General features: G+C 44.8%; 1 protein-coding gene across 4 annotated transcripts in view; it reads left to right on the top strand.

Annotated features, from left to right (window-relative positions):
* Positions 1 to 20,229, top strand: part of PLEKHG1 (pleckstrin homology and RhoGEF domain containing G1) — a 220,602-nt gene that overhangs the window by 82,105 nt on the left and 118,268 nt on the right. Inside the window, exon 1 of one of the 4 annotated variants that reach the window (XM_046004913.1) lies at positions 9,106 to 9,210. The exons of the other annotated variants lie outside the window; for them this stretch is intronic. Within the exon in view, the coding sequence (XP_045860869.1) occupies positions 9,108 to 9,210 (103 nt within the window). The 5' untranslated portion in view covers positions 9,106 to 9,107. Of the gene's footprint in view, positions 1 to 9,105; positions 9,211 to 20,229 lie in introns of those variants that run through there. 4 annotated transcript variants of the gene reach the window in all.

The following is a 20,229-nucleotide window of genomic DNA, read 5'->3' as shown; positions in this document are numbered from 1 at the left end:
TATAAAAGAGAGAGGGAAATGTTGGCACGGGCTCTGGTTTAAGGTTCTGCACCAATCTAATATAGAGGTCTAAAATTTTATGGGGTTCAAGTTTCAAGGTGGAATTACAAAAAAACACAGGTTTTGCTAGAGCAGATGGTTATTTTCAACCGCCAAATGTTGAGGTTTTCTTGGGACTCTGTTCTAACCATCCATGAGTGAATGAATGAGGATGTGAATTAAAGACAAAACATTTATGGGTTCCTTTTTTTTTTAAGATTTTATTTATTTATTTAACAGAGAGACACAGCAAGTGAGGGAACACAAGTAGGGAGCGGGAGAGGGAGAGGCAGGCTTCCTGCCAAACAAGGAGCCCAGTATGGGGCTTGATCCCAGGACCCTGGGCCACCGCCCAATGACTGAGGTTAGAAAGCCCGGGTTTTATCATCTGGGCTAGCATTGATGTTGTAGTTTTTAAAGCCTGAAATCTCCAGATACTAAGTAATTATTAGCTGGAATTCAAGCTAACCCTATTGCTTTCCCCCTCCACCCGCTCGCATGCTCTCTCTCTCTCTCTCTCTCTTTCTATCTCTCTAAATAAATCTTTAATAATAATAATAATAAGGGGTGACTGTGTGGCTCAGTCGGTTAGGCATCCAACTCTTGATTTCAGCTCAGGTCATGATCTCCAGGTCCTGGGATCAAATCCCACGCTCAGCCCAGAGTCTGCATGAGATTCTCTCTCTCCTTCTTGCTCTGCCCCTCCCCTCCAGATAAATCAATAAATCTTTAAACCTGTCGCTTTTCATGTCTGAAACTATAGATAAGTCCCTGAAAAATTAGAAGGGAAAAAATATTAAGGGATGATTTTTCTGCAAAATCAATGTGTTAAACAAATTCTTAGTAAATTGTAGTTGTAAGTGAGGATGCCACGGTACTGTAGGGTATAGCCTGCCTTCCTTCGGTGTAGACCCCACAGCAGCATGGGCTGGAAATGCATGGGTCCACTGCTTTTTTTTCTTCATACCATTTTCTTTTCTCCAGCTTTATTGTAAGAATAGCGCATATAATGCATGTGACATACAAGGTATGTGTTCATCTGACTCTCTATGTTATCAGTAAAGCTTCCCATCAGCAGGCAGCTAGCAGTAGAGTTTTGGGGAGTCGAAAGTTACGCATGGGTTTTTTCCTGTGGGAGGAAGAGGAGGTACTCCTAACCTCCCTGTCATTCAAGGGTCAGCTGTAAATGCAAAAGTCATTTTTGCGGTTTATTAAGAGTTAGGCACGAGAAGACGCTGCAGCCTTCATTTTCTTAGTTGTTAGCTTGTGAATAGACTGCAAGTTTCACAGACTTTTTTTAAAAAAATATGATTTAATCTCAGTTTTAATCTTAGAATCAATATTAAGCTGCAAAGGGATGTTTAGTCCTTGATTAAGTTTCTGGAGCTTTACAGCTATGGACAGCAATACAGATAGGATTCCTAGGGGCACAGACAATGTGAATCTTATATAGACAATCTAAGTAGAGATAGCCCACTTAGCACCAAGTGCCCTTAGAAGAACTCATAAAATAAGGTAGGTATCATGAAGTAGATCACGCCTTCCCACGGGAATGATTTTATAATTATGGGCTGCTTTCTTGAACAGAAGTTAGTTTCTAATTATAACAATAGCCTGTTGTGTTTTTTTTTAATTACAACAGCTGGGATAGAGATATCATGCACACTAATTATACCAACGCCCCAGTGCACGAGAGTTGTTCATTCATTCATTCAAGAAGTGCTCATTGAGTATGTACTATGCATCAGGCACTATTCTGGGGTTTTGATGTGAGCAAACTCATATGACTCCCACCTCCAACACACACACATCAATACTACGGAGCAGGCTGGTAGGGGAGATGACTGTAAACCAAGCATTCATTGCAAATTATAAATGCTAGAAAAGAAACACACACAGGCACTGCCTTGAGGAGGTGGCCACTGGACCGAGACCAAGCATAGTGGCAGCGAAAGGACATCCATGGCAGGAAAGAAATGTGTCCGGACCCTGACTCCATAGAGGAACTCAGAGAAGTATGATGATGAGTCTGGAGCTGTCCAGGAGAAAATCCAGTAAGTTAGCAAAAAGGCGGGGACTGGGACATGCCAAGTATTGGGAACTGTGTGACAGGTTTGATCCTTGTCCTCCATGAAGTGAAATGACATAGAAGAGTTTTCAGTGCAGGAAGTAAGGACGGGCGACATCAATCCGCAGTTTGCAAAGCTTGTGGCATGATGAGCCTGGGCGCTCCAGAAGAAGGTTTCAGAGAATATTATACCAGTAGAGGTGAAAGACAACCAGGGCAGCGATGGAGAAAAGGGAATGACATCGGAGAGTGAGTTAAGAAGTAAAAAACAAACAGAAACATGGGTGGGGGTCCTGATTTGAATATCTGAGCAAAATTGTGGAAAGGATCCAATTTCTGGTTGGGGTATCCATGCAAGTGGGATGGCATTCCCTGGAAGAGGACCAGATTCGGGAGGAAGGTGACATTTCCTTTTGAGTGTCCGAATTTCAGCTACTCATGAATTCTCAGATATCACACAGTCCCTTGCAGGTGCTGGTCTGGTGCTCAGATCTTGGGCCACAGACAAAGATGAGTCCTTGGTGATCTGACAAAGGACACTGAAAAGCAATGTCAATACAGGGAGGAGGGAAAGCAGGATAACAAGGGCCATGGTCCCCAAAGGAAGACAGTGCTTCAAGAAGAAGGGAGGGGCCAAGAGTGTCAGGCACGGCCAGAAATTCCATGAGAAGGCAACTGATGAAGCCAGCTGGGTTAAGCAACAGAGCCATTCCCATGGTTGGAAGCTAGATTGGCGTGAGTTGGTAAAGAGATGGGGAGGTGAGTGACCTTTACCCTTGAAGAGAAAAGAGCTGCCCCCCAAGGAGCTGGACCCTGTGAGAGTCAGGGCAAGGCTTCTTAGATGGGCAAGTTTGACCACATTTTCCTATCCCGAGGGCAGATAGAGGAGAGATGTTTTGGCAGCTAATAACTGTTCCTAGACTGCAAGACATGCTTGTGTATGTGAGAATCCAACTGTATATGAATTTACGGCGAAGTTTCTCAGGGATGGACTTCTATCAACAGACACCACCCATGTTGCTGTTTTCCCCATCTCTGAGCACTATAACACCGAGGTCCATATGGATACGGCATCTGGGAGTAGGGTAGTGTGGGCTGAATCTTGTACGGGATCCAGGGCGAGCAATTCAGCCTGGGTTATGCTTATTACTTTGAGAGAAGAAATGACCCAAGAGAATCGTCTTTTTCTTCTCATTTTTTCTTTTTTTTTTTTTAACTTTAGGATTTCTTCCCTGTTCTCCATGTTGAGAACTAAACAAACACCAATGACGCCAGGCCCTCTACATTTAGAAAATTGTTTTATTTCCCATCCCCTGGAGCAGTTAGTGATTTACCCAACATGCAGTACTGTGGTCCAAAGACCATTGCCAACTCCAGAGCGGAGTCTCTGTGGTATGTGAGTGAGATGACCCGTTGATCTGGAAGCAACTTAAGGCCCCATAGTGCGGGGAGACTCTCAAACCTATGCAGTCAAATGCTCTACCACTGAGCTATACCCCCAGACTCTCAAACCTATGCATGAGCCACCCAAATCCGAATTTTGCCTCTCCCCACCCCTACTTCCTCTTGGCCTTGAATGCAGGATGGAATTTAGACCAGCGAACTTAGCACTGCCTGGACGGTCCTGGCGGTAAGCACTTGAGGCTACACCCTAGTCTAGTCGGCAGTGCATACAGAACCGGCTGCCTTGTAATACCTTTCCACCCTAGATGGTGAAAAAGCCTGTAAACACAAGGACTCTCCTTTTCCTGTTGCTGACTCTTTGCCTCAATACACCTGTTTCAGAAACCCTGCACCTGTGTAGGTCAAGGGCAAACAGCAGTAGCCCACCTCCCAAAGCTAAGCTGACACTTGCTGGGACCACCTGGCCATCTGCTTGGGGGAGTGGGACCTGAGCCCTCCTTGTGGGGGCCTGATGCCTGCAGGCCTGTCTATTTCATTAATGTATGGTTGACATACGATGTTACATTAGTTTCAGGCGTACAACGTAGCGATTCGACCACTTTAGACTTCATGCTGTGCTCACCACAAGTATGACTCCCACTGTCCCCAGACAACACTCTTACAATACCATCAACTAAGTCCCTGTGCTGTGATTTTCATTCCCGTGACTTAACTCATCTCATAACCAGAAGTCTGTATCTCTCGCCCCCCTCCAGCCATTGCGCCCAGCCCCTCACCTTCTCCCCCCCCGCCCCCCATTCTGGCAACTAAGAGCGTCTTCTCTGTATTTAGGGCCTGTTCCTGCTTCTTTTGTGTGTTTATTCATTTGGGTTTTGATTTTTTTTTTAATTGCACATATAGGGGAAATGACATGCTATTTGCCTTTCTCTGACTTATGTCACTTAACACAGTACCCTCTGGGTCCATCCGCATTGCCACAAATGGCAAGATCTCATTCTTTTTTGTGGCTGTCATATCCCATTGTACATCTACACCACGTCTCCTTTCTCCATTCCTCCATTGATGGACAGCCCCGATACTCTAGAAAGAGCCGCTCACCTGTGGGCAAAGTCAACTTAAGCTGACTCAACTCAGGGGCCAAAGTAAGCATCGCTCATGGTGTAAGGCTTAAAGCTCCCTGCCAAGTTACAGCAAAAACCCAACTGCGGGACCTTAAAAGCTAATAGTGGCATAAACCAATTCACTAAAAATCGCCAAATCAACACCATGGTCTGCACTTAGGATGTGAGAGGACAGAGCAATAAAGATGCTGTCCTCCCACCCAGGTTCTGAACCCATTTGAAAACAGAACAAAGGGGTTGGCACAGGGGGGGCTGCACCCTCGCCTTGACTCCCGATAAAGCTGACTTTGGAGACTGCGCCTTCCATCAGAGGACAGGTGTCATCCGCATCCCAGACTCAGGATCACAGGCTTTCCCAGGCAGCAGGGTGAGCAGGGCAGCCTTCCCCTCACAGGAGCGGATCTGGCACATGTCACACTCACGACATCAAGAAGTACAGCACAACGTGTGTGACTTGCGGCCCGTCCCCTGCCAAAAGAGCCAGAACAGGGCTCGATTACACCTGCCCAGTCTTCCCTTCTACACTTGCCAATCAAATTCCTGATTTCTGCCCCAAAGAGAAGTCCATGAGGGGAGTCAGAGAGACCAGAAGCTCCTGGAACCCCACCCAGATGGACAAAACCCATGAGGAGCTCGCAAGAAATTCCCCGCACACAGCCCTGCCCTCTGCCCCAGCAGCTCCCTCCTGACATCACAACGGGGGAGCAGACATTCACTGCCGAGGCGGAAGTCGGACTTAATCCGGATGGCTTCATGCACCTTTTAACAGTTGACAGCCACGTCACAGCCTGACATGCTTTTACAGAGTCTACATCTGTGAAGAGCCCTCTATGGGCCCTGCACTGTGGCAGGTCCTGGGAGATGACAAAGAAGCAAATGGCCGGAGTCAGCCCCCATCCTCTATAGATGGTGGGTGGGGACAGTATTTAGGTTAAGGAAATTTCTGGACTACGTGGTGACTCAGAGTCACGAGAGGAAATCAGAAGCGAACATTTATGAACTAAAGTTCGTCGTGAGCCGTATTGGCCTTAAAAGAGCCTTTAGTGGGATTCTGGTTTTCTAGAGCTCTGCGTTCTGAAGAAGAAGTGTGTTTCCTTCCTCCATGGGTCCTTTTTCGTGAAGAGGGGGAGGGTAGGTCATAAGAACTAATTTGGAGGAAAATGACATCATGGGCTCGCAATTAAGCTGTTTCCCTTTGCATCCTGGTGGAAGAACTCCATGGGCTCCGGCAGGCCTGTTTGAGGAAGTATAAGTGTATGAATTAGGAAGGGTGAGGTTGACCTACACAGGCAGGACATTACTCTTCTTCCTCTTCCTGACCACGTTTCCCACAGCAGTCATGGCCATTGCTCAACTTCCTGTTGGGGAAAACCTTGGCCACTGAGCGTCCACCTGCTCCAGCAGACAAACTAAGGACAGCCAAGTGTTGGCTGCTACTGGGAAACCTGAGTTTTGAGCTTTTGCCTACAGACGTCTTTTCCGTAGTAGCTGAAGCAAACACGGAGCCGTTCTGCGTGGGGCAGAAGGGACCGGAAGCTGCAGCCCTGACAGCTTGTCACTGCTTGGAGTAAAATATGACGGGCACGTGAAATGGGGGAATTTGGAGGGGCCTGGGGGCTGGGGAAAATGAGGGCTCATCCTAAGGTAGCCCCTGCAGCCAGGGAAGCATTGGCCATGGTGACAAGTGAGAGGTGGGCTGGAGGACGGGGGCATGGGGCCACCTGGCCATGGAGAACACCGCTGGGCCCCCGACCACAGGGCTGATGCCTTTCATCCAACAAACTGTGTACCAGCTGCAAAACTGTGCTGGTAAGAAAGATCGTGACCCCTGGCTTCCAGAAGCCCACAGTCTGGTCGGTTGATTTCATGGCCTCCTCAGCTGGTTCCAGGGTGGTAAGGGAAAAAAGTGGGGGGGATGTGGGGTGCTGGAGGAAACACAGCTCCCACACTGTCTTAGACCAAGTGGGGCAAGCCCTGGGAATCTGCATTTTATGCAGAGCTCCTGACACACAGTGAGGTTTGCAGGGAGCTGGCTGCATGGACAGAGTAAGTGAAGTGTGGCAGGTGCTCGGCTCGTGGGCCCTGGGAACCATGAGAGCCCAAGGAGGCAGACTGACGGGGAAAGTTCCCGTGTGGGGCTCAGGGAATTTTACTGGAATGAACAGTTGGTTCCGTCTACCTCCTTTTTTGCCTTGCTGTCGCCCTGGTGGCTGATAATAGCACCTGTACAAAGAAAGTTCTCAGAATTTGGGCTTCTCACTGGCTTCAGGCTCTGGCCACCTTTCCCATGGCTCTCATCTTGCTTGGACTTCTGATCTGTCCAATGGAGACTGATGTCTGTGGTTTATGGGGGTCTCAGACACGGGGCAGCAGTAGCGATCAAGGAGAGCTCCGTTAGGAAAATGTTAGTTCTCTGTCGTCTTCACAGTAAATCTTTTGCTTTTTCCACATCACTGTGTTCTCTCCGCCACCCCAGCCCAAGGATGGGGCGAAGGGGGCTTCTGCTTGTCTTGGGAGAGCCTCTCCTGGAAGTCCCACTAGGCCTCATCTCCAGCCCACTCGCTCTCCTGCAGCCCGACACAGAGTTCTGAAACAAAATGATTCAGGGTAACCAGCTGCACGTGCTGTGTTCCCACCTCTGGTCCTGTCCCCTGATGAGTGACCCTGGACCATCCCGAAGTTTCCTGCTTCATCCCCCACCTCCAAGCCAGAATCAGACCCCAGGCTTGAGCACCTGGTTCTGCTTCTCTCTATCCTGGACGCCACTCCATGCCCACAGGCAGTATCCCCAGCAAAGGCATTTTTAGCCCGTCCTGGTGACACGGGGGTCATGGGAACTGTGAGACCGTTGAAGGCCTCTTTGGCCTTTTCCCTAAAGGGCAGATCATGTCACACCCAAAGCAGCTCTCTGCTGACCCTGGCAGAGCCCAGCTCAGCCCCCTATGGCAGAAGGCCTGCTCCAAGGCAAAAGGAGTCCCCCCTCTGGGCTGTACCACAAGGAGAAACAGGACCCATACCTCTCATCAAATGCTGCCTGCGCCCCATGATCCCACACTGTGCCCCGGCCTCATGGCTGAACCCCACCTTGAGGTTGGGATAAGGAGGGACGAGTGCCCACAGCCTCCTATTCTCATACCATTTCAAGCCCCCTTCCCCATTTCTACTTTCCCTCCCTCTGCCGTGACACTAAAATTTGTCTAAATTTGGGAAATGTCAAAATAATGAGCAAATGAGGGAAATTTCGACTAAATGACTATGTAAAGGGTGTGTCCTCAAAACCCTGCTGCTTTTTAGTAAACTGTAGGCAACTTTTTTTATTGTGAAAAATATGGAGAAATTGGGGGAATTTGCCTCTTGCAAAAAAAAAAAAATAGTCTACAGCTTGTTAAATAAGGTGCAAGTGGGAAGGGAGGAAAAAAGTGAGGTCCTGTTGGATATGGATCATTGGCATAAGCCACAGAAGTCATAAGACAATGAATAATATCAAAGCATCTGAGATTAGCTGCAATTAATTCAATTTTAGTACCACTAAGGGTGAATGAACAGAGCATCCAGAGACATTCAAGGGATTCTAGAACTTTCTACCACTTGCCCCTCCTACAACTTTAATGCAATCATTGGCCTCCAACCAATGTGCACCTGACATCTTGACCAGTAGGGGGCATGAGTGAGCAGCGGACTAAATGCGTGGAGCTCAGGTCCCACCTCCTCCTGGGTAGGAGGCAGCTCTGGCCAGCTCACCGGGAGAGAGAATAGAACTAGGCCATTGGGATCAATTCATTTTTAAAAAGCCTTTGAGAGTTTACATGATTGTGAGTTCTTACTAAATTGCCTTAATCCACTTTCCTCAACCACAAAAGTTGATAGAGTTCTGTGACTTGAACACTAGACACTAGAAGTGTTCTTCATAGATAGTGAATGAATTCTGTTGATCTAGAAGAATGTTGATTCTAGAAGAATGGTTCTCTTCGGAAAAGCAATTGCCCTAAAGCTGTTGCAGTTCAGAAGAGAAACAGGTCGGGGAAAGAGAAACAGATGCATTGGTACATGCCTCCCACCTCCCCTCCCACACACACATCATCATCTTTAAATTGTAAAAAAATGAGGTGTGTTTCAGTGAAAAGGGAAGATTTAAAAGCATGTTCCCTCCCGGAAAGAAGACAGGACCATCCCCTCCTATCAATTGGCTCTATTTGTCTCCCTCATCTTCATTTGGGCACTGTGTGCTTTTCTCATCCCATCTCCCAAACTCTCCAAGGGCGTCCTGAGGGAGGGCAGACAACGCCAGCCAGGGAGAATGTGGGTGGAGGACACAGGCAGCCGAACTGCCCGGACCTGTCTACCTTGGGCGTAGTACCTCGTCCTGCCCCGGCTGGACATGGTTCTCCTGACGGCGGCAAGGCTGACAGGACTGTCCACCCCTCCCCGTCGCCCAGCAGGGCCACGGCTGCCGGGGGAGCATGCTGTCCACAACCATGGTGGGGACCCTGATCCGCGGGTGGAGAAATCGAAGCGCCCCTCGAAGGCCAGAATCCAAACTCCTTATTCCACAGAGCCAAGATGGACCTCAGACCCAGGGTATGTCTGACGCTCGGCTATGACCCTGTAATTTTTTTTTAAGGGTTCAGGAAGGTGGTGATGAGTTGCTCAAGCTTACCCCCACTTCAGATAGAGCTGACAATCCAGAGGCTGTTTTTCTTCTCAGGTTATTATAAATCATGGCCAGCTCGTTTGTGGATAGTTCATTTTCTACTTTCCTAGTCAAAGGCATTGGTACCCTCAGTGGTCACCCAGGAAAAGGGCATTATTTCCATGTTGTTTTCCTCCCACAGCTTTTCTTTTCAGATGTCATCCTTGTTCTGTGATACTTGTATTTTACCAGTAGGACAAAAGGTGTACTGGCTTTTGGCAAATTCTAGTCTAAAGCACATCACTTTATTAACTCCAGGATGGAACATGGCAAAACAAAGTTAGCTTCTGGGTTTCCCCATTAATTATTTTTCTTTTCTGTTACAATTGTTTTGAGGCGATAATAGAACTATTAACCAAATCCTAGCTCTCCTGTGAACTGAGTTCAGAATGTTACTGTGGCCTTTTCTGAAACAAATTTTCACTGGAATGAAATACTATTGAAACACCTGACCTCGTTGTGTTCTGTCTAGACCTTGAATTTTTTAACAATAGTTATTTAGAAAGGAACTCTTTGGTCTTGCTGATGATTGACCTAGGAGAGAAGCTCTGAGCCAGGAGAGGAAGCGAGCATTGAGCCCAGAAGTCATAAACTCCCAGGGGCTTTCTGATCTGGCCTGCAGCCCCTCAAAATGCTTTTATCTGACCCATGGTCCTGAGAGCTGTCTGAGCAGTAAATGCAACTGTTCTTTCATTTCAACAAATATGTGTTGAAAGTCAATAAAGAAAATGCCAGAAAGGCATTTTTCTGGATATTGGCATGCTCTGATCTGTAGCTAACCTACGAATGAGCGGTACAAAAACTCAATGTTGTAATTTGTTTTGTTCTGAGGGTGGTTTCCAGCCCTACTTTTCAGGCTGACTGTATTCAAGAATCAGGCCAAGAGATTATTTTGAAAAGAGCCCGATAAGTATTCGTTGCCAGATAGAAAAATCAGTTATTTAACCCAGGTATGCAAAAAATAGAAGGCTCTTCTGTGTTCTAAACTGCCAAAAGGATTAGTGATTATTTGTAGAACCTAGGCATTCAGCAAGAAGGATGAGTCATAGTATTTCAAACATTGATCACCTGGTCTGCTCCTGGTAAATTTCTTTAACAATACTCAGAGCTTTACGAGATGACAAAGTAATAAAGGGATGGTGTGGTTTCTTTAACAGGTTTCTTGAGATTTTATAATTTTACAATGTAAATTCACTCAGTTAAAGGGTACAATTCAATAGTTTCTGGTATGTGACATGATTCATTTTTTAAGTGGTAATAAAATATATATAACATAAAATTTGCCATTTTGTCCATTTTTAAGGGCACAATTCAGTAGCAGCTGTGAATTACAGTCACAGTTTTATGCCACCATCACATCGTCTACTCTCCAAACTTTTTCATCATCCCAAACAGAAGTCCCATAACCATTAAGCAGGAGCAACTCTCCCCTGTCCCTCTACCCTTGGTAACCTCTCTTCTACTTTCTGTCTATAAATTTGCCTCTCCTAGGTATTTCATATAAGTACAATCATACAGTATTTGTCCTTTCATGTCTGGTTTATTTCACTTAGCAGAATAATGCTTTTAAGTGTCATCCATAGCGCATATCAATCAGAACTTCGGTCCTTTTCATGGCTGATGTGATACTGTGTTTTAATTCCCTCATATTTTATTCTCCCTCCCTTAAATATGCCTTAACTTCTAACCTACTCAAGAAGAAATCTTTTTCTTTAAAGGCAAGGGCCATAGATTAACCTTTTCAAAAATCTTTTTATCCTAATGCCCCATCCAGGTCCTGGTGCCGAGTAATTATTCAACAAATTTCTCTCGAGAGGGATTGATGAATGGTTTTTAAGGTTTTACTTTTAGGTACCGGGAAAGGGACTTTAAATAAGAAAGAATTTGGTTTTGATGCTTTAGTTCTTAGTTCTCTAGAGCAATGATATTTTCTTTTGATGTAAAATTTAATAGTTACAATTGTTTTACACTCCATAGAATCACTAAGTATGAAGAGTAGATCTGTTATGTGATATAAATATTTCATTGGTACGTGGTAAAAGTTAACTCAGGGAACGTGACAACCCCTAATTTGTGCCTTTCATGAATATTTAGTGACTTTTTTTTTTAATGAAAGTGATTGGAGTGTCCCAGCTGATAGGCAGTGTGACCTGAGACAAGTCTTTTCAACTCATAACTGCTCTTGGACTTGCCTACCTGGATGTTCTTTCTCAATGCGGAGCTCGGAAATGGACAGGTAATTGAAGCAGAAGCTGAGGCAGCTCAGGGAACCCCCTTACACCTCACAGGGGTGAGGAAACTAAAGCGAAGGCAGATTTGGGTCACTTCAAAGCTTCGGACTTTAAATAAAATTGTAACTATATCGCTGCCAGTTCTGCCCAAATGCAGGAAGGATGCGTATTTTATATAAGGGTAGCCCCCAACTCGGCATCCTAAAACCTGCTGTAATTGTGCTTTGACTGCTTCAGAAATCTGCAAAGACAGGGGCGGAAGGTCGAGGCACGCAACATGATGCCCTTGATCCGGGCTTGAAAATTGTCAAATGGCATCTCTGCTACAAGCAATTTCCCCCACACACTTTCTCAAAACCGAATCAAGGACGAGCACTTGCAAATTTTAAATTGCAACTAAGTTATTTGCTTTGTTGAGTGAAGTCATGTTCATTTTAGCGCATGGGTTCTTTCAGAATTTCCGCACTTTGTTGAAGCTTCTGGGAACACTGAAAAGACTTGGCTGTGAGGTAGCATATATCGTTCATTCACTGTCCATGTGGCCCTGCCTCCTTATCCAGATGGTGAGCCCAGGGAGAGCTCCATGGCTTGCTACCCTCTGAGTACCCCATGCCCGATGTCCTGCGTCAAGCAGGCACTCAATGACTACATGCTAACCAGTGACTTCAGAACCATGAAACGCAAGATCTTACAAAGCAAGGGGCCTGGTTTTCCTGTATGGCCAGTGGGATCTATCTTGATGTTTTTGAAAGTCATACCAGGTACTTAAGTTATTATTGCTTTTTACATTTCAAAGGCATATAGACTACCATTGGCCTAAATATAAAATAATAATTTCTGTCTGTGGAGCTATCTATGCACCCTGTAGTCGAAAAGAAAGCTCTTCCTTCCTCATTGCTCAGTGACAGCCTATAATCATGTTTGAGTAATTTTTAAGATTCTTTCTTAACCACCATTTCCTTATGTTGGCTGGGAACAGCTTCTCCTTGTATCAATGAAATCATTTTCGTTCCTTCCCAAGCCCAGCCACCCACCTAGTAAGAAGAGGTAGCTGTAAACTCAGCCAACTTTCTTTTTCAACAATTATGCTGGATGGAAAGTCAGATGATAAAGTCAGATAACCCACCAAATATTTCTTGAGGACCTGGGAGGAGTTTCAGGTAGCCATTAGAGAGGATATGAGTGAGTTTTACCCAAACCTGATTTCCTCATTCAGGTCTAGCGTAGGCTTGAAGGAACAGAGACCGGGCTGCATCTGGGTTCCTTCCAGCCAGGTCATGGCCCATTTCTTTCTTTAGGACCAGAAAGAGTTTGAAGAAGCCTGCTTAGACTTCTATAAATTCCAAGTGGAATTGTTAACCTTACCCCATATTTGGCCTAGCAACTTCGGGCATGAGTAAAATGCACACAGGGAAATTACACCTCACAGGTGTACAGTTTGTTTACAGACAAAAAATATTTTGTCTTTGCAAGCCTAAATTAGTATTAACCCCATCATATAATTAATAGTTATGACTAAATATGGCAATAATACTTTAAAATGATTTTTATATCATCACTGCTTTCTGATAGAATTTAACAGACTCTTATACTCTGACCTGTACTAATTATTCTTCATGTAAATGAACTTGTATAAGCCTTTTCCCATATTTCTCCATTATTAACTATGTAATTAACCACTTGATAAGAGTCCTTTATTTTAATTAGAATAATCACAGGGCTTATGATTCAATAAATATTCCGGAGCAATTGCTATGTGTGAAACTAATGGGTACGCCTGAGCAAAGACAGACAGGTGTGAAAAGCTGTGACCTTAGTGGACAAGGTCAAGTTGTCCAATATGGCTGCTGTTCTGGGCCAGACCCTGGAAGGTCTAACTGCCAAGATAAGGAGCTGGGCTGGATCTTTAGACCAGAGGGAACAGTATCAAGCTTTCCTGGCAGAGGAGGGCCTACATCCTGAGTTTTAGAAGTGAGCCATCTGAAGAAACAGTTTGAGGAAGCAAGAGATTGGATTTAGCAAGACGTACTCAGGAGGTTGTTGCAATGATTCAGGTCAAAACCGCGAAAATAACAGGAGAGAAGGGATGGAGAGAAGAAACATGAACAGAACTGATTTATTTTATGACCTGTGGGAAAGTTATTGTGGCTGTTGTTTACTGGGCTCTGTTGTCTCAATGATTGTACGTGTGGGGTTTTAATTTATAGAAGAGACTGAGTGACTGGAGACAGAATCATGGCACTCAAAGGAGATTTTTTGTTACTTATATTTCCCAAGAGGAGCTGCATGGACTTCCACCCAGGACCACAGGCCGAAGCACCAGAGTCAGTCAGGAGGCAGAAAAGAGCAAGAGGAAAGCCTAGGCTGAGCCTTTATTGGGGTTTCCATGGGGTTGCCCATGCAAGGCAGATTAGGCTTGGCTGGGCTGAATAATACCAGCAGGCCCTGGGGCATACGGGCTGTGACCAGTTGTCTGGTCCCTGACCCTGGGATGAGTAGGGCAGGGAAGTATGGGTTTGGTGCATATGAGTTAGGTAGAGGTGGTTCCAGCTATGGGCTCTGGACCACAGGGAAGATGTAAACAACTTTGGCTTTTAGTTTGGCCCCATAATGAATGGATATCAAATAGACAAATACAGAAGCTGAGAAAATGCGAGTTAGAAAATCTATGTACTGGGACTCTTGATTTAATGCTTTATGCCCCTTTATCTCATTTAATCGCCTCAGCAATCTGCAGTAGGTACTAAATCATCCCCATTTTACACACGAAGCAACTGAGACCTAAAGCAGGTTTAGGTGAATTTACCCAAGTTCCCATGAGTAGTAATGATTTTCCCAGCTGGATTCAATCCTAAGCTTTGCCTCCAACCCCCACTACCATCCACTGTGTTCTAGTGACCATGGCCTTCCCCACCTGATTATTCTTCCTCACTCTGGGCTCAGGACGTGAGATGAGCCCTCCTGAAAACAGAGCTGTGGAAACTCACAGAAGCTTCCCCAGAGCTCACTGGCCCAAGGGACAGAAGTGAGTTCACTTGGTCCACCGCCTCTCCGCAAGTCTTTCCATTTCTACCTGCTTTGTCAAAATAGTGTGAGGATGGCTTGCTTTGGATACTGGCAGCCTACCATTCAGCATGTTAAAATCAAATAAATAAAATGGGTGACTTAATCACTGTCTTCTCCCTTCCTGGAAATTGCTTCTTGACTTTTGGCTTCTCTCTCTCTCTCTGATCATTCTAACTCTGGGACTTGGAAGCTCTAGTGTCAGCAAACAAAGCCCTTGGCAGATTGCTTCCTCCTGGGTGTCATTGGCCAATGATCCTAATTGCCTATGGAGCGATCTCCAAATTCCCTGGGATAGGCTCTGAGGTCCCGCATCAGTAAATGCCCTGTTTGGTCACAGTCCAGCCCAGTTCCTTGGTTCACGCCAACCACTCCCCAGGAGTTCTGTCTCTTCACAACCACTGTGGCTGCCTTCTCACCCCTTCTTTCCGTGTCTCTTCACACATCACTTCCCTGAGGACTCAGCTCAGGGTTCAGCCTCCGTGGGAAGATGTCCACAACACATGTAAATCATGCAACAGCCTCTATGAAGCAACTGCTTGGTGCAAACTGGGGTGGGGGTGGGGGGATACGGAGTTCAGAGAGCTCGTGACTGGTTTGAGAGGTAGGGATAAGATGGAAGAAGACGCAAAGAACATGTCAAGAAAATGGAGGGTTAGAAGTCATTCCCCACCAAACTGGCCCCCTTTGTATGTAATTATGACTTAGCTCCTCTTCGTCTTTCTCCCTGCTTCTGAGAGTTCACCCAGGAGTTCTGGTGCTCCCACAGAGCTGTGAACCATCAGGGAGAGGCACCACAAGTCCAGCCCTAAGAGGTTCTACTGGAGGAACATGGCGGAAATTCCTGTTTTCTCTCCACAATTACTTGAGTTCTGTGGAGACAGTTCCTGTCCTCGTGGGCAGGGCTTTGCACGGCGAGTTTTCAGAGACAAGGGAGTAAAATGTCAGTCCCCGACCAGCTGGTTCCAATGGTTCCAGTTTTACTACTTCCCAGTTGTATGACTCGGTGTGTTACTTAATCTCTCAGTACCTCCCTTTTCTCAAGTGCAAAATAGGGCTGAAAGTAATACTTAGCTTTTAGAGATGTGAGAGTGATGTGAGTTAATTTCCATTTTTTAAAAAAATCTTCAAAATGGGGGCGCCTGGGTGGCTCAATGGGTTAAGCCTCTGCCTTTGGCTCAGGTCATGATCTCAGGGTCCTGGGATCGAGCCCCACATCGGGCTCTCTGCTCAGCGGGGAGCCTGCTTTCCCTCTCTCTCTCTCTGACTGCCTCTCTGCCTGCTTGTGATCTCTGGCTGTCAAAGAGATAAATAAAATCTTTAAAACAAAAAAAAAAAAAGAATAAAAATCTTCAAAATGGCACCTGGCACATCGTGAGAAATCGAAGGTGTTAGCTGTCCTTATTAGCCATTACTGTATGGGCCTCATGACTTCTAGATACAGTCTTGTGACTTCCTAGTAACCGGAACTGCCTGTCCTTAGACATCATCAATTTCCATCAATCTTCCTTGCTAGTAAATTTTTATAAAACCAATGTTTAAAATCTTCAGCATAAACATTTCCTTTGGAATACTAGAGTTATTGGTATTTTATGATTTCTACATTGACATTTTAATAGCCAACGATAGCTTTTAAAGGAATCGAGAAGACAGGCAGCATCTGTCGGTCTCCATATTGGAGTTCCTGTTGTGTTTTTGTTTCCATGTGAACCTTATTTTTTCAGGAGTTTATAAGCCTTTTGCTCCATGGCGAGATGCAGCAACAAGTTTCCGTTCCAAAGAACAATATTTGTCCTACTTGAAAATTGACCCTGGTTTCCATTTTCATTACAAAGAAGTTGCTCAATGCTTTATGCTTCTAGAACTTGAATTTAGCTTGATGTTTTTGCATATGTAACTTTTCAAGATTGTATTTTTTTTAAGATTGTATTTTTTTTTATTTTTTTTTAATATTTTATTTATTTGACAGAGAGAAATCACAACTAGGCAGAGAGGCAGGCAGAGAGAGAGGAGGAAGCAGGCTCCCTGCAGAGCAGAGAGCCCAATGTGGGGCTCGATCCCAGGACCTTGAGATCATGACCTGAGCCGAAGGCAGAGGCTTTAACCCACTGAGCCACCCAGGCGCCCCATATTTGACCATTTGGAGAAACTTCTTGAAAGCTGTAAATCCAGCTCATTGTCTTTTTTTTTTTTTTTTTTTTTTTTTTTTTTTGTCCTTTGGTTTTTTGATGCTGTGTTGCCTTTAGTTGGTCTTTGTTTGGGGTAAGGATGTAGAACGTTTTGGGAATTTACTAGAAATATCTCTCTATTCTACAGACTAGGATCCTAGACTGCCAAAAGTATTTCTTCTTTACAGAGAAAACTGCCAATTCCCCATCCCTTGAAAATTTCAAGCACAGGGCAGTGGTTGAGATCCTAACACTAGAGTAAGCAGATCTGGAGGGAACTGGCTTTGTGCTTAGCAGTTGTGTGACTTGGGATGTGTTACATAGCTTGCGTGAGCCTCAAATTGCCCATCTTTGAAATGGGGATCATCGAACTCTTAAACGAGCTGAATGAAACGGTGCATTTCCAGTACTCAGAACTGTGCCTAAGAAACACAAGAGCTCAAATGTTCATTGCTGTTGTTTTGCATAGATCTGACCCTCAGGTTTTACTGATGAATTATATCTGGCTGTTGAAGGTTTCTTGAAGCAAAATGTGCCCTCCATGAAGGGAGGGAGATTTTGTCTGAAAATGTCTGTATGGTGACCAAGTGTACTTATTGTAGTCACAGTATTTAGGAAGAAAGAAGGGAGAAAAACCGTTGAAGTAATAATTCAAATTTAAAATTTTCACCTTAAAAATGTGAATGTATGGTTTTCCTGGCCACTTTCACAACCAATCAGGTGAACTTGGAGTCCTCTTTATGTAAGTTATGCAGAGAGTATGGAAAAGTGGTTATCAGTCTAAAATGGTGTCCAAAGCCCTGGCTATTTCTCCAGGCTGTGATGAGGGAGAATTCAGATCACAGAGAATGTGGTAGAACACCTTCCCTCTATAAAGATTTTTTTTAAGTCTATACATCCTTTAAGTGATTCCTTTGATGGTTTAAGTTGAAAGTCTAGGAATTCTGGCCATGGAATCCATCCTAAAACCAAGAGACCCACAGTAGTGTGGTGGGTGGGAGCAGCAGAATGTCCCATAACTGAGACCCCCGCTTCTCCCCAAAGCCACGAGCCAGCTTGGGAAGAAAATCTACAGATTCTAATCTGAAATCAGAGGATGACACTTGGACACGTTCATCTTGCACTAAAGCACTCTGAATAACTAGTTACACACGCACACTCACAAATGCGCATACACTGCCCTGTCTTTGGGGACGCATTCATGTGCGAGCCCGTGGTCTGTTTTCCTTCAGTCCCATTGAGCTCGCTTTGTGGCTGTGTTTCTGAACAACAGCACCTCTGTGCAAACTGCACAAAAGGAATCTGAAGCCACCCAGGGTTCAGAATCTGAATCACTGATTCTTGAGCATAGTTTTATAAGCACTTTTTAAGTCCAGGGATCTAAAACCTGTGCAGCAGAGAAAGGTCTCCAGGTAAATGGTTTCAGGGTCTTCTTTGCAGGCATGAAGCTGAGTCCACTGACAGTGTGATGATGATTTTAGAAATCAATTTGAAAGCTTTTACAGAGGTGGTTTTCTCTTTTGTTATCTATTAAATAGAGGACTTTGTTGTATTACAAAGAATAAAGTTATTTTTTATTCTACTTTAACAACTACAAAGAAATATGCTATGGTCAATGAAAAGTTCCTTGGTTTTGATTATTTTGGTGGTTTTTAATTTTTTATATGTATACGTTTGTGTGTATATATGCACACATGCATGTATACACACACACGCACAGAGTGCTACATTTTGCTGAAGACTGGTTGTAAACCATAGGGGCGCCTGATGGCTCAGTCAGTTAGGTGCCTGACTCTTGATTTCAGCTCAAGTCATGATTGCAGGTTCATGGGATCGAGCCCCAGGTTGGGCTCTGCACTAAGTGCGGAGCCTGCTTAAGATTCTCTCTCTCCCTCTCCCTCTGCCCTCCACTCCACACTCTGTCTCTAAATAAAAATTTTTTTTTAATGTTACTATCTAAAGTATTTTTTAAAAATTTTAAATACTTTTAAGCATTTTAAAATTTTTCCGGGACCTGAAATAGAAAATACCTGACGATTTGATTCTGAAGAAATAAGGAACACCACAAACAATTTGTAAATTCTTGAGCTTAAGAAAAATGAATTAAAGAGTCAGTTTCCAACTACTTAGTCCTACAGAGCCAGTCAACACACTGTAGGCAATGGACAGAGCGCAGAACTTGGAGTCAGGCCTGCAGCTCTCTAGCTCTGTGTCTTGGGCAGGTTATTTGAGGGCACTCCACATGTCCTTGGAATCTTTATGAGGTGGTCAAGCCTAGGGAAGCAAACCTGGAAGGAGAGAGTTCCAGGTGGGCAGGGGTGGGGGGAGGGGAAACCTCAGGACAACTCAACTGAGATGATACCTGGGGGAGGGGAGACTCCACCAGTGTGGTCCAGAGCAAGCTTCTCCTATTTCAGAGCCTTGCCTAGGACTGGCCCTAGAAGGGGTGAGGGGAGGGGTGGGGGTCTGTAAAAGTTCTGCTTGGTCATTTAGAATTCAGATGACCCCAGTGGGGGTCATCAGCTCTTTGTGTACAGTGGAGGGGAATTTGGCTTCTCCACGTAATGAAACATCTGTTTATTCTGGCTGGCCTGGCTGGTGGGAGATCCACACAGACAACTCCCCACCACACAGAAGGAAAATGCTGTGTTTTGTTTCCTAATACCAGAGCAGCTTTCTTAGGGTGAATAATCAAAAAGGTTACCGCGTCATTACCTGCTTAGGAAAGTACTGCTGGTCTTTTTTGATAGACCTGGACATTCTGCTTCTTAGGAGCTTCTGGAGACATCGTGTTCTTTTGGTGGGCTGCTGCTGTTTTTTTAAAAAGTATTTCGGCTAAAGACCAAATATTGGCAAACGCATCACACTGGGAGGTCCCTTGTCGATGACCTCGCATTACATCAGTTTTGAAAGAAGTTGTTAGTTAAGGAAGATGATGGAGTATTAATGGTTTGACGTCCTAATCTGACTGTATATTATGAAAATGAGATACAGAGGAAAACCTTAATATTTAATAATAATAAAATATAGCATTTTAATATTTCCAAATATATATATATGTATACACACACACACACACATATGTTTCATACATATATGAAAGCAAGAATGCTCAGGGAAGAATATTTTTGAAACCTTTAATGACTTGATAAGACTAATTATAATGGGTACATGAATAGGGGCTTCTGAAGATTACTTAGGGAAAGTAACAAAATCCAAGTGCCTTCTACATGCCATTCCAGGCCTGGCGATGTATAGCAAGTTCTAAACTCCTCATGTCATCATTTATGAATTATAAAGATTGTGAAGATTGTGTGTGAGTTGTGTGTTGAGATCTGTGTTGAGTAAGATCGGTGATGAGTAACCCCCCTTATCCATGGGGATACATTCCAAGACCACAAGTGGGTGCCTGAAACCATAGGTATTCCTGAGCCCCGCACCTACT

Source organism: Meles meles, chromosome 5, assembly GCF_922984935.1.
Source record: "Meles meles chromosome 5, mMelMel3.1 paternal haplotype, whole genome shotgun sequence".
NCBI lineage: Eukaryota > Metazoa > Chordata > Mammalia > Carnivora > Mustelidae > Meles > Meles meles.
Note: the sequence above shows the minus strand (reverse complement) of the source record. Positions and strands in the feature narration are given on the sequence as shown.